The following is a 12,236-nucleotide window of genomic DNA, read 5'->3' on the forward strand; positions in this document are numbered from 1 at the left end:
CAGCATCCTTAGGAAACTTCTTTTCCAGCCAGTGGTGGCCTCACAATTTCTGTACAGGAATTGGTTAGGCAGAGTCTGATGGACAGGGGAGAGCTAGGGACCTTGTCCTGAAGTTGCATTTTATAATGGGCACCCAGGAATGTCACCAATTAATGACAAATAGCAAAGTTTTCTCAAATGTCTCAGCTCACACGTCTCAAAAAAGGAATAAAATGTAAATTATCCCATAACAAAGAAACAAAGCTTCACATAGTTCTCACTTTGCCAAACTGTGTCCTTCATCTATGGTTATTAGTCTTTTGGGGTGCTTGAAGAACAGATGGAGATCATGGGTCAGAGCTAAAGATTCCCCTTGTTCCTCTGCATCTGGCCATCTTTTGCGATACACACATGTTTTCATTCCACAAAACCATAGGATATGCCTCCCGGTAAGAGGAAAACTCTCCCTCCTCTCCTTATTTACCTTTCTTTGCAGAACTGGGGTCCTGACTCACAGCCATTGTTCCTTCTCTTAATTTTGACAGATCCTTCCTCTTCCCTTTCCCCTCCTAAAACGCCTCCTCCAGTGGGAATGACTGCAAAGTGGGAGCTTTGATGCCTCGTGAGAAGGGGCTTGTGAGTCCTTTGTTGCCCCAAACACAGAAAGAGACCAGACCCTCTCTTGTCTAAGTACCACCTGGAGACACTTAGGCTCTTTGGATTTGAAAAAACATCCTGACACTCCTCAGAACTCCTTGTGTCAAGGCCGTATCTGGCTTGTTCTGTTCCCTTTCCTCCCAGCTGAGACCCGGTGGATTCAATATGGCCAGTGTTCAATAAAGACGAGCGAATGAATGAATGGAATAAAGACTTAACTTCCAAAGCACACCGTCTACACGCCCAGGTTTCAGGTGACCCAGGTTCTATTCGGCGCCCATCTCCCAACGCTCCCTGAATCCTCACTGCCCAGCGAGACCGATACCCTCTGGCTATTGGTCTTAGACAAGTGGTAACTGTTGATATATTATGTATGACACGTTCCGTTTTCCAGAATGTCAGAGCCCTATGGCATTTATTATGCTCTGTTTCACCCTCCTCGCTCCCTCGGAAGAAGACAGGGCTGGGATGCCTGTCCCTGCCGAGAGGGGGAGAAAAGCGTGGCTTGCACCGGAGTTAGTATCGGAGCGCGGCCGCAGACCAGGCGCGGCGCGGTGGCCCCGGGCTCTCACCTCGGAACGTCAGGCTGGCGACAGGGTCGCTGCGCTGGTCCTTCTTCACACTGGGGAGGTTGCTGGCACTCACCAGCAGGCAGTATAGCATGATTCGGGCGCGCGGGCAGGACCAGGGCGAGAACCAGACCGCGAGCGCCGAGCCCAAACAGCCACCGAGCTCCCGGCAGCCGTGCCAAAGGGGAGCTGTCGCCTCCGCCAAGTCCCAGCGCCTGGGAGGGGCCTCCGGGAGGGTTCCGGACACTCGCCGAGTGGACCCTCCCCACGGCGGGGGGGGGGGGCGCTGGTCTCCCCTCCGTGGGGCGCGCCCGTTCCCGGAATGACAGCGCGACGCAGCGCTCTGCCAGGCAGCGGGGACGCTGCGCCCGCCGGCCCTGCCCCCGGGAGCCCCCAGCGTCGCGGACTCCCCGCCGGGCCGGCGCTCCCGGCCGTCTCGGCAATGTCCTCGCAGCCGCGCGTCCGCGGGGCTCCTCCCAGCTGCTCCCAGCCCAGCCCGCAGGCCGAGGACGAGGACGCTTGGCCAGCGCAGGAGGAGAAACGAGCGAAAGCGGGAGGAGCGGGTGACCGAACTTCAGGGACCAAAACGTGTCCGCGGGGAACCCAGCTGGAGCGAGCGCTGGAGGAGGGCGCGGAGCGGCCGAGCGCGAGCTGCGCCCAGAGCCCCGGGCTTCCGCGCCGCCCGCCCGCCCCCGCCCGCCCCCGCCCCACGCGGGGAGCCCAGGCCACCCGTCCGCGCGCTGGGAGCCCCGCCGCCAGACACAGGCCGGGGCTCGAGCCACCGCGAATCCTGCTCGGCGCCTTCTCCAGGGCCGTCTGGAGTCGCTCATCTCCTGAGGCAGAGGTCTCTGTACAACCTAGATTGCGTTCCTGGAGCACAGGAGTCCACCCGCTGCCCATTTGGTCCCTGGCCACAGCCCCCACAGCAACCTCTAGGCTCCTTCTCCCCCACCGCGGGGGAAATTGATTATAGCGTGAGCCTTGAGCGGTGACAGCCCTCAGCACTCTTTCTAGTGTAATGTCTGGTTCCTTTCCGGCTGATGAACTGCCTGGCCACCTTCCCTGGCTTCTCACCCCGATACCCCCACACTCCAGCCCCTAGCACTGGTCAGGGCCCTCTTCCCACCTCCCCAGTCCTCACTGACCGCCTGACTCAGCCTAAATTCAGTGGCTAATCATCGTTCTGCCGCACAACATCGCTATGCCCTTTCCCATCTCTTATTTTGAGAAATCCAGCATTTCCCTGTGGCAAAAACATAACCTGGAGAAATCCACCTCCGCCTCCTGCACCCCTGCACCCTAACCACCAAAGGTGTTGGCGAGTAACACAGCTAACCTGTCCCATGTCACTCGATATTCATGGCCCCGACTCAGGTGGCCCCTCACTGCTGTCCAGCAACCATACTATATTTCTAGACTCATCAGTCTGCCTCTCTCCTAAATGACTATTTCCAACTTTTCTCTCCCCAGACTTGTAACACCCCATCGCCATCCTCACTCTGTTTGCTTCCTATATTCAGAATAGAGAACTTCCTCAGGCTCCCAGCCTTCCGGCCCCCATCAGCCTCTGTGCCCAAATCTTTTGCCTTCCTTCCCTCCTCTGATTATGAAGGAATCATCCATGCTCCTAGCTAAGCTCAGCTGGCACTGGGGCACTAGATCCTGGCCCCTCTCACCCACTCAATGACAAGCCCAAGGCTGTCCTCACCCCAACCTTAAAGGCTGTGCCTCGTCTAAATGGCTTGGGCCCTCTTTCTCCTGACTCCACCACTCTCCCTGGGTGACCCCATCCACCCTCATAATGAGGTGGAGACCTCTGGTCCTTTATCCACACTGGAGCCAGGCCATTGTAAAATAAATATGATCAGGTCAACCCCTGCTGAAAACCCCTCATAGGCCTCCCACAGTCTTGGGATAAAGCCCAGATTCCTTACCTCAACCCACAGAGACCACTCAGCCCCTCACTCTCTGAGTTCCAGCGCTAGTGGCTTCAGTTTCTGGAACATGCTGAGCTCCCTTCCTCCCTCCCAACCCTCCCAACTCTGCTGCCCCCTCTGCCTGCAAACGCCTCTCTCTCTCTCTCTCTCTCTCTCTCTCTCTCTCTCTCTCTCTCTCATTTTATTAAAGTATAGTTGGCATACGTTATAGTAGTTTCAAGTGTACAGCATAGTGATTCAACATTTATATACCTTATGATGTGATCACCATAAGTCTAGTAAACATCTGTCACCATGCAGCTTCCCCTCTCTTTACAGGGCCCCCCCTTCATTCTTCAGGCCTCTGCTTAAACATCATCTCCCCAGAAGCCGTCTCTGACCTCCTGACCACCCCCACCCCAAACAGCCCCGCAGCAGCTCTTTTCCTTCTTAGTTAGCACCATGCCAACTGTAAGGAATAACTATTCGTATAATTACTTGTTTGATGTCCAGCTAGACTGTAGAGTTGGTCAATGAGGAGACAGACCAAGGCCAGCTCACTTAGCCAAGCATTTCAGTGCCCAGTAAGAGGCCCCCAGGGGTTGGTGTAATGGACATTGTCATTGGCTCCTCGGTGTCCCTTCCACCCCAACGTGAGGCTAAGCCAGTGGTTCTCAAGGAGGCTAGTACTGCCCCCTAGGGGGAGTTTTGGATATGATGATTTGGGATTTTTTTTTTTTCAGGGTCACAATGATTCCTGGCTTTGCTCCTTTCCTCCAACCACATCACACCTTACCCGCTACTCCTGCTCTAATGTGTCAGTCAGCACAGGAAATCTGTGGGGAGCATATCTAATATTTCCAGAGGAATATTCCAAGGTACTTTTACAAACACTTGGCTTGTGTCCAAGGAACGGACTGTACACACCTGTTTTGTAAGCCAGAAATGCAGCCTCTGGTGGCCTGGTGCCTGGACACTTCCTGAGACCTCTTTCCCATCCCAACCTCCAATTTCCCACCCTGGCTTCTGTTCACTGCCCAGGACTCCTCCCTGATTAGATAGCTGACTGTTCCCTCGGGGACATCATAGTGGGGCCTAGTTCTCAAGGGACTTCCTCCCAGGGACACTTGTATCAGGAATGCAGCTCTCATGCAGAGTGTGGTTGAGACCTCCATGTGTCTCTTGTCCTATATGTTCTCCTCTTCTTTTGTAAAAAATTTCCATAGAGTTTTACCTGGGCTCATGGCCACCCAAATAGAAAGACTATATTTCCCAGCCTCCCTTGCAGCTACACGTGGCCATGAAACTAAGTGATGACCAACAGGATGTGAGCAAAAAGGATGTATGTAACTGCCTGCTTGTGTCCTTAAAGGGAATGGGCATGCCTGCCCTTGCTACAATATAGATGGGGATGGTGAGCCAAAGGGACCCCTGGGGACAGCAAGGCAACAAGACAGAAGGACCTGGGGCCCTGGGCAGCTTTGTGAGTCAGAATTTTACCAGCCAGGACTGCCAACACATCAACTATTATGTGAGTGAGTGACGATGGTGTTTGTACCACCGTTACTTACAACTGCCTAAGAAACAGCCAGGTCTGTACCACACCTAAAGCCACAGGTAAGGGCAGCTGCCCAGCACCCTGGACTACTCCAGTTCTGCTGTGAAGGTAACAAAGCTGGCTTAGGAGCCATTGTTGGGTAGTAAAAAGGGTGAGAGGACCTGTTTTGAAGCTGAGTTTGCAGAGCAAGTCCAGTTTTTACTTAAGACGTCATGTGAACTTCAATGACATTTCACAGCTGATGGAGGTAAGAGGGGAGGGAGCGGAAGCTCTCCCCCATCACCCCATCACCCCTTGGATGTATTCACCCATAGGTGCTGACTAACAATCCCAAGTGAGAGAAGACTGGTTGCTTGTTTTTCATAGAGCCTAGGACCAAGGTCTCCAAGATTCAATGAAACACTGTGACTCAGATGCTGTCCCTGGTGCTCCCCGAGGACACATCCAGCATAATTATACACCTGCTGTCTTTGACCAACAATATCGTACCTTAATTAAACATCAGGAGATTTCTCATACAAATCTGGATTCTAGCTTCTCTTGAAAGAGCAAAGAAGCTGGCACATGGGCCCAAATTGTCTGCCTACCACTGATCATCTGGCAGCTGTGGACAGGGTGTGCCCTCTCCAGTCACCCCACTTGCTCAGTCACCCAATAGGCATGTGCTTTTCCCACTGGCCTCATCTTAGTTATGCCAACTGCCAGGCTCCCATAGGCATGTGAGTTTGTGACCCCTATCTTCCTGTCACCAATTTGGGGTCCTCCCTGACAGTTGAGGGAAAAGTACTTCTAACAGGGCCCCTTCCTGCTGTTAGAGGTGGGCCAGCAGGCCTGCTCTGGCTCAGGTCTCCATTATTTCCCAATGCCTGACATGAGGTGTCCAAGCAGCAAACACACCTTGTCCTTCTGCTCAATGCCATCACGCGGAGGTGAACACTCTGCCCGTGAGTTTACAGGATTCCTTTGGGTCACATTTGCCAAAGTCCAAAACCATCAAGGAGTATGGATGGTCCAACGCATCCTCCTGCCCTCTCCCCTCAGATTCATTGAAGAATACGTGTTGTACGTATATCCCAATACAAGCAGCCAGGAGGGAAAGGCACCCACACGTCCACTGAGGGCCTGGAATGCACAGGAAGTAGTAATTCTGGCTACAACCATGATTATGTGGGTGCCCAGGAAGAACCATCCATAGTGGGAACAATCAGGTGGTCCTAGACTTCCATCCCAGTCCACCCTTTTCTAGCTGTGTGACCTGAGGCATGGGACTTGACTTTTCAGAGTCTGTTTCCCCTTCTGGGAAATCAAAAGAATGATACTTTCATAGAGGTGTTGGGAGAATTAAACCAGAAAGTAGCACCTCCAGCGCAGTGCCTGGCGCACAGGTGTACAATAGATGTTAGAGCTCTTCCTGCTAACATTTCATTCTGGCGGACCAATCCGGAAAGAGACTAGCATGCAGGTAACGGAGAAAGAGACTGAGTTTGGCCTGGGGAGAGGGACCGAGAAGGTTTGTGGACTCGGGGAGTCTCGGAAGGGATATTTGATTCAAGAAAGACCTAGCACCATGGTGAGGACCACAGCCAGCCATCAGGCAGGTGGACAAATGCCTTCGGTTCAGATGGGGCTGCTCCCGGAGGAAACAGGACCAGGGTCTCTGGGGCACACTCACTACTCAGCCCTTTCTGCCCTCTGTCCTTTCTGGAAGGATAGCAGATGGACAAACAGAGCTGATGTTAGGACTGACCAGGCAAAAAACATAGTGAAAGTCTTCTTGGATATTTGCAGTAATTCCTTAGTATCTATGTACACTACATGTTAACTATGATAATAATTATATTAAATATATGGATAATAATAGTAATAATAGTTAACATGTACGGAGTGCCAGTCACTATTCAAAGTGTTTTTATATGGATTAACATATACACTCTTCAGAACCATCCTCAGAAGCAGGTGTGATTATTATCAACACTTCACAAGTAAGGAAACTGAGACACAGAGAGGTTAAGTAACTGACCCAAAGACACACAGTTAGAATGTGGCAGAGCTGGCAATTCAAATCCAAGATCCCAGGCAGTCTGGGTCCAGACCCAATACTCTCAGCTACCATCCTTCTTTCCCTCTTGTTTGATGTTCTCGTCCCACTGGAATGTGACCCAGGCTGCCAACTATCTGCACTGAGCCCTTCCACCCAACTTCACACTGGACTGGCTAAGCTTGGGGTCCAAGGTTACAATGCCCTCTTCCTGGGGGCCCCAGGATACTGCCATACCCACTGCAGGCTGCCCACCTCAGTGCTCCATAGCCCATGATTCTGGCCTCAGCTTATCAGACCCTGAGCAGCCACTAGAGACCCGCCAGAGACCTGTGGGACAGCCTGGCATGGCGGTACTGCCTAGAGGGAGCATCTTGGGCTAACTGGTGACTGACTGGGCCCAGGACATCCACAGAGGATGATGCAATAGAGCAGAGACCCCTCTGAGATCAGAAAGCAGCCTCCAGACCAAGAGAGTAAAAATGAGGCTGCTGTGCCTGGGGGAGAAAGGGAGTGAGTGGCAGTGGGGACAGTGTGTGAGATATGACAGGATGTGAGGGGGCAATGTGCAGACTGAGACCGAGCTCTGGATGTGAGCCCGACCTGGGTTCAAATCCTGCCCCTTACCCCCACCTTTTACTCCCTGTCTCTTGTGGAGCAGAACTCAGACTGGAGGGAGATGGGACAGTGGGTGAAGACAGGGCTCTGGAGCCAGATTGAGTGGCCCTGCATCCCAACTCCACTACTTACCAGTGTATAACTTCTTTGTGCCAGAGTTTTCTCATCTGTAAAATGGGGGTGTTGATAGCTGCTACCACATATGGTTGCTAGAAGGATTAAGCATCTACATATAAATTAAATTAACTGGAACATGATATAGTTCTATCATAGTAAATGAGTTCTATTTAGAACGGTGCCTAAGACCTAGTAAGCCTAGCATCAGCTAAATATGTCTCTCTCATAGGATTGTTGTGGGGATTTAAAGAAACAGTATCTGAAAATGGTACTTTGTGCTTAAGGAATGCCCATTCTCTCTCGTTGCAGTGAATACACATTTTCAAAATCAGAATCCTCCATTTTTTGGTTACTTGTCTTATGCTGCGCTCCCTCCAACCTTGCACTGCCCCCCACTTTCACTCAGTCCCATGCTGGTTACTCCAAGTGCAGCCCTCCCCTGTGCTGGCTCAGGCCCCGGGGTGCCTGGGTGTGGGCAGTACAGGCGTTCCTTCTAAAGCACTTTCTTATTCATGAGCCATGGATGCTGAGAACACAGGGTCTGGGGGTGGGGGTGGGGTGGGGGTGTTTCGGCTGCTCTGTGACCTTCGCAGGGCCCTGCACTTTTCTGAGCCTATTTGCTCATTTGTAAAGGGGAATGATATTCCTTCCCTTTGACCTCACAAAGCTGTAGGGAGTAGAAAATGGATTTACGCACTCCTGGAGGAGCCAAGAGGTGTCACTGTAGGATATTACAATCAGGTCGCCAAAGGAGGGGCTCTCTGGGCCCCAACACTAAAGGAACTGGGAAGGTCAGACTCTGGCCAGCCGATGAGGAAGGTTTCTGCTGAGTAGAATATTCCTGAGACCAGAGTCTTCTGTGTAATCATTCACCAATCTGGCCCTGGCTGGAAGAAGGAGGGTTAGCAGGCCCGAATGCCTCAGGGAGACCAAATTTGGACACGGGCTAAGAGCTAAGCCAGTGCAGGAGCTGGAATGCGGTCAGGGCTGGGGGAAGGAGGCACTACATTCCCCATGACTGCCTGGCAGTGACGGTGATGACCGTGACTGGGGGTTCTAACCAGCCTCCCTCCGCAAGCTGGGGACGCTCATGGTCAGCACAGAGAGCTTCCTTTCTCTCCTGGGAAGAGGGAGCCCACCCAGAGGAGCCAGGCAACAGACAAAGCGCAGGATTGCAGCTGTCAGGCAGATGGAGGGGGTAGCACTTAGTCAGGGATGGGGACGTGGAAGGAGGATGGGGGAGACTGTTCCACAGACAGTCCTTGGGACTGAAATAGTGACAAGAGAAGAACCACACCAGCAATACTTCCTGTGGGCAAAGTACCTGTGGGATTAGAAAGTGTTTCCTCATTCATTCTTCATTCTTTCCTTTCTCCTGCTAGGGTTCTGAGCCTGGCCTGAGTAGGGGAACCATGAAGTATGAGGCGTGTGCGCGCGTGTGTGTTTGTGCCTGTGTTACGGTGGGGGTGGGGGTGGGGAGGAAAGGTAGAGAAAAATCTGGTTCAGGCTGAGTGGACACCAGAGGAGACAAGACCCCTAAAGACAGAGGCAGAGGCTCTAAGGTGGCCCCTCTCAGGGTTCATTTGTACACGGGACAGCTCCAGAGGGTGCTGTTCACAAAGCCTGCTCAGCCCTTGGGCTGGGTGATGGTAATGGCGGAGGGCTCTGAAGCGAGAGGAAGCTGCTTAATGCAGAGGGCAGCTGTCTTCCCTACACAGCATGAGAATATCCTCTCTCCCCTCAGCCACAAGGATATTTTCAGTGCAAATGGAGTCCAGGGCCCTCAGCCAAGCTGCTAGCCTGGGCCGTGCAGGTGAACTACTGGCCTGGCCTGGCCAGAGTTGAAGAAACAGGAAGTGTGGAGGGCCCCCTTCATGCCTTTATACTCCCCCTGGAAACACCCTGATAGAGCTTGTTTCCGGAGGCAACTGTGGAAACTGGTGGAGAACAGGTCAAAGTGGAATGTTAGGAAAAAACACAGCTGGAGTGTCACCTCCAATTCTCCTTTTGTCCCTCCTCTTGGTCTAGGCTGCTTTCCTGGGCACAGGCCAGTGGCCCATTCACCAATTCCTCCTCGAGAAGCCCCCAGATCTCACACCCAGGAGTGTGTGTGTGTGTGTGTGTGTGCGTGCCTGTCATAACACACCTGCGTGTGCTGTTATGGACACACACCTACAGTCTCTGAGTGTGTACTCCTTGGAACATCACAAGTGCCACCTCTACTCCCAGGTGTCCATGTGTCTGGGAGCAAATGTGCACACGGGCATCTGGGAGCAGACGGATGCTCTGAGAGGGAAGTTCTGCTGGATGGCCACGGATCAGCTGATACCATGATTTCTGGGGGCCTGGGATGACAGGAAAGGAGGCTGCGAGGAATGCACAGGGTGGGTGGGGAGGCAGCTCCTCCACTCTTGCTCCTCGTCCTTTCAGCCCAGTACGGCTCCACACCCAAAGACCCAGCTGTGTCGCCCCAGCGCTGGCTTGGCCCTGAGGGGGGTTGAGGGGAAGTAGACAGGACTCAGCCCTCACCTCCTGAAGGAAAAGTCTAGGCATAACCATCCTGTGGGAGGTCTCAATGTGATAGTGGAGAAGGCTCCCCGGCTCCAGGAAACCCCAACCTGATGATGGAGATACCACCCCCAGAAACCACCCCCACATGCTCCGGTGTCGGGGTAGGGGAGAAAGTCCCTCGAGGTTGGTGCTGGTGACAGCTCTTTCCAGCTGCTAAATTTCCCCCATTCTGTGCCCAAAGCCAGGGTAGGATTCCTGGACGATGGGCGGTGCCTCTGCCCCCGGAGGCTTTCTGCCTGCCAGCCCAGCCTCCGACAGAGAGCGAAGGCCCAGCAGAGCGGCCAGGCCCAGGCCCGGAGGGAGGAGAGCTGGGTTATAAATAGGGCTGAGACCCAGCCTTCCGGGGAGAGGAGGGGAGCCCGGCAGCGCAAAGCTTTGCAGCCCACAGCGTGGGAAGCCCTGTTAAGGGGTCCAGCACAGTGAGAAGGGAGATGCTGGTCCCGCCTTCCAGGCTCACTTTTGCCCCAACTGGGGCTCAGCGGCCGGCCGGCCCGGGAAGCGCCGCTCAGCCCCCTGTCCCTTTTTGCCCGTTCCCCTCTGAGTCGCCCCTCCCCCAGGACGTGTGTCTGTGCAACCCCCCAAGGCAGCCTGGGCGGGGCATGGCGTCTTGTGTCACGTCCCGGCACGGTCGCGGGTGGAGAGCCGCAGGTTCCCCGACCCGGCCCCCCCCTCCTACCTGCAAACAGCGCGGAGCAGTAGGCATCGCTGACGTCGGTGTCCGGGGTGCGGACGTTCTCCGCAGAGAGGACGAAGACCCGCAGCATGACTGGTGAGAGTCAGGGCCCCGCGCGCCCAGGGCGCGGAGCGGGCCGGGGACGGCCGCGGGGTCGCGGGGCGCGCGCCGCTCTGGGCCCCTCGCTGGAGCGGGCTGGCGGCGGGAGGCCGGCTGGGAGCGCGGCCGCTCGGGACGAGGGACAGGACGGGCCCGCGCGACTCCGCGGGGCTGCGCTCGGTGCCCTCCCGCGCTGCGCTTCCTCGGCCGCTCAGCACGCGCTCCGGGAACAGGGCTTTCGAATCGTCGGCTATCCCCGCCGCCCCACCCGGGCTTGCTGCCTGGTAATTCAATGCTCCGGCCGCAGACTCTCCCGATGACGCGGCGTTTTGCACCTGACGGTGGAACAGAGGCCCGGGCGGCGGCCCTTGCTGCACTGGGGCTCCGGGCGCCCGCACAATCCAGATTTCGCTCCGGGACGGAACAGAGGCTCAGCCCCTCCCCTGACCTTCCACCTCTGGCCGTGCGCAGCGCCAGCCCGAGGCCTCCGCCCGCCACTGCCCCGCAGACCAGCTGGTCCGCCCGGGCCAGGACGCGAGGTCCCCCGGACACGCTGGAGAGTAGGCGCCCGGCAGGCGCTTTGACGAAGAGAAGCCCGGGCTGAGGAATTTCATTCACCAGAGGTGCCGGCTGCCTTAAAAGCTTTGCCCCCTCTTTTCTGGTTGTAAAAGCAACACATGCTACTTTTAACACAAAAAGCATAAAAAAAAAATCTCTGAATCTAAAAGAAATAGTATTAACATTTGGATATTTACCAATCTACCGTGTTTCCCCCAAAATAAGACCTAGCCAGACAATCAGCTCTAATGCGTCTTTCGGAGCAAAAATTAAATTTGGGGCAAAAAATAAGACACGGTCTTATTTTACTATAAGACTGGGTGTATAATGTAATATAATATAATATAATATAATATAATATAATATAATATAATATAATAATATAATACAATACAATAAATATAATACAATGCAATACCGGGTCTTATTTTAATTTTTGCTTCAAAAGACACATTAGAGCTGATTGTCCAGCTAGGTCTTATTTTCCAGGAAACATGGTAGGCTTTTTCCTATAAATATATGCATGTAAATTACAGTATTTATTATACTTCTGAGATCAGTGTACATGAGGTTTTTGTCCTGCTTTTTCATGTAACATTTTATTCCATCACTAATAATTCTTCTTTGACATTTTTTTTCAATAGCTACATAATTTTCCACTACATGAATGTACTAGATTCACAAAGCTTTGTCCTTTTGTTACACATTTAGGCTCTTCCCAGATCCTCACTATTATAATAGTGAAAAATAGTTTTTTATTTAAAAACTAGGATATAAATCCATCTCGAGTTCCCTCTGCTAGTTTTTCAGATTGGATTCCTAGCCTTGAAATTATAAGGTCGAAGGACATGGCTTTTTTTAGGTCCTAGCACCTATTGCGATG

At 53.4% G+C, this 12,236-nt stretch overlaps 1 protein-coding gene across 17 annotated transcripts in view; it reads right to left on the reverse strand.

The window, feature by feature from the left end:
• Positions 1 to 11,215, reverse strand: part of DYSF (dysferlin) — a gene marked incomplete at its 5' end in the record, with an annotated part of 204,335 nt that extends 193,120 nt beyond the window's left edge. For 7 of the 17 annotated variants that reach the window (XM_081069419.1, XM_081069415.1, XM_081069428.1 and 4 more), the window contains one exon: positions 10,700 to 10,912. In XM_081069419.1, the coding sequence (XP_080925545.1) occupies positions 10,700 to 10,787 (88 nt within the window). Of the gene's footprint in view, positions 1 to 1,208; positions 1,409 to 10,699 lie in introns of those variants that run through there. The other 10 variants (XM_081069412.1, XM_081069423.1, XM_081069425.1 and 7 more) reach the window with 4 other exon arrangements.
• Between the last annotated feature and the right edge of the window lie 1,021 nt (positions 11,216 to 12,236).

This window comes from Rhinolophus hipposideros (genome assembly GCF_964194185.1).
Source record: "Rhinolophus hipposideros genome assembly, chromosome: 12".
NCBI lineage: Eukaryota > Metazoa > Chordata > Mammalia > Chiroptera > Rhinolophidae > Rhinolophus > Rhinolophus hipposideros.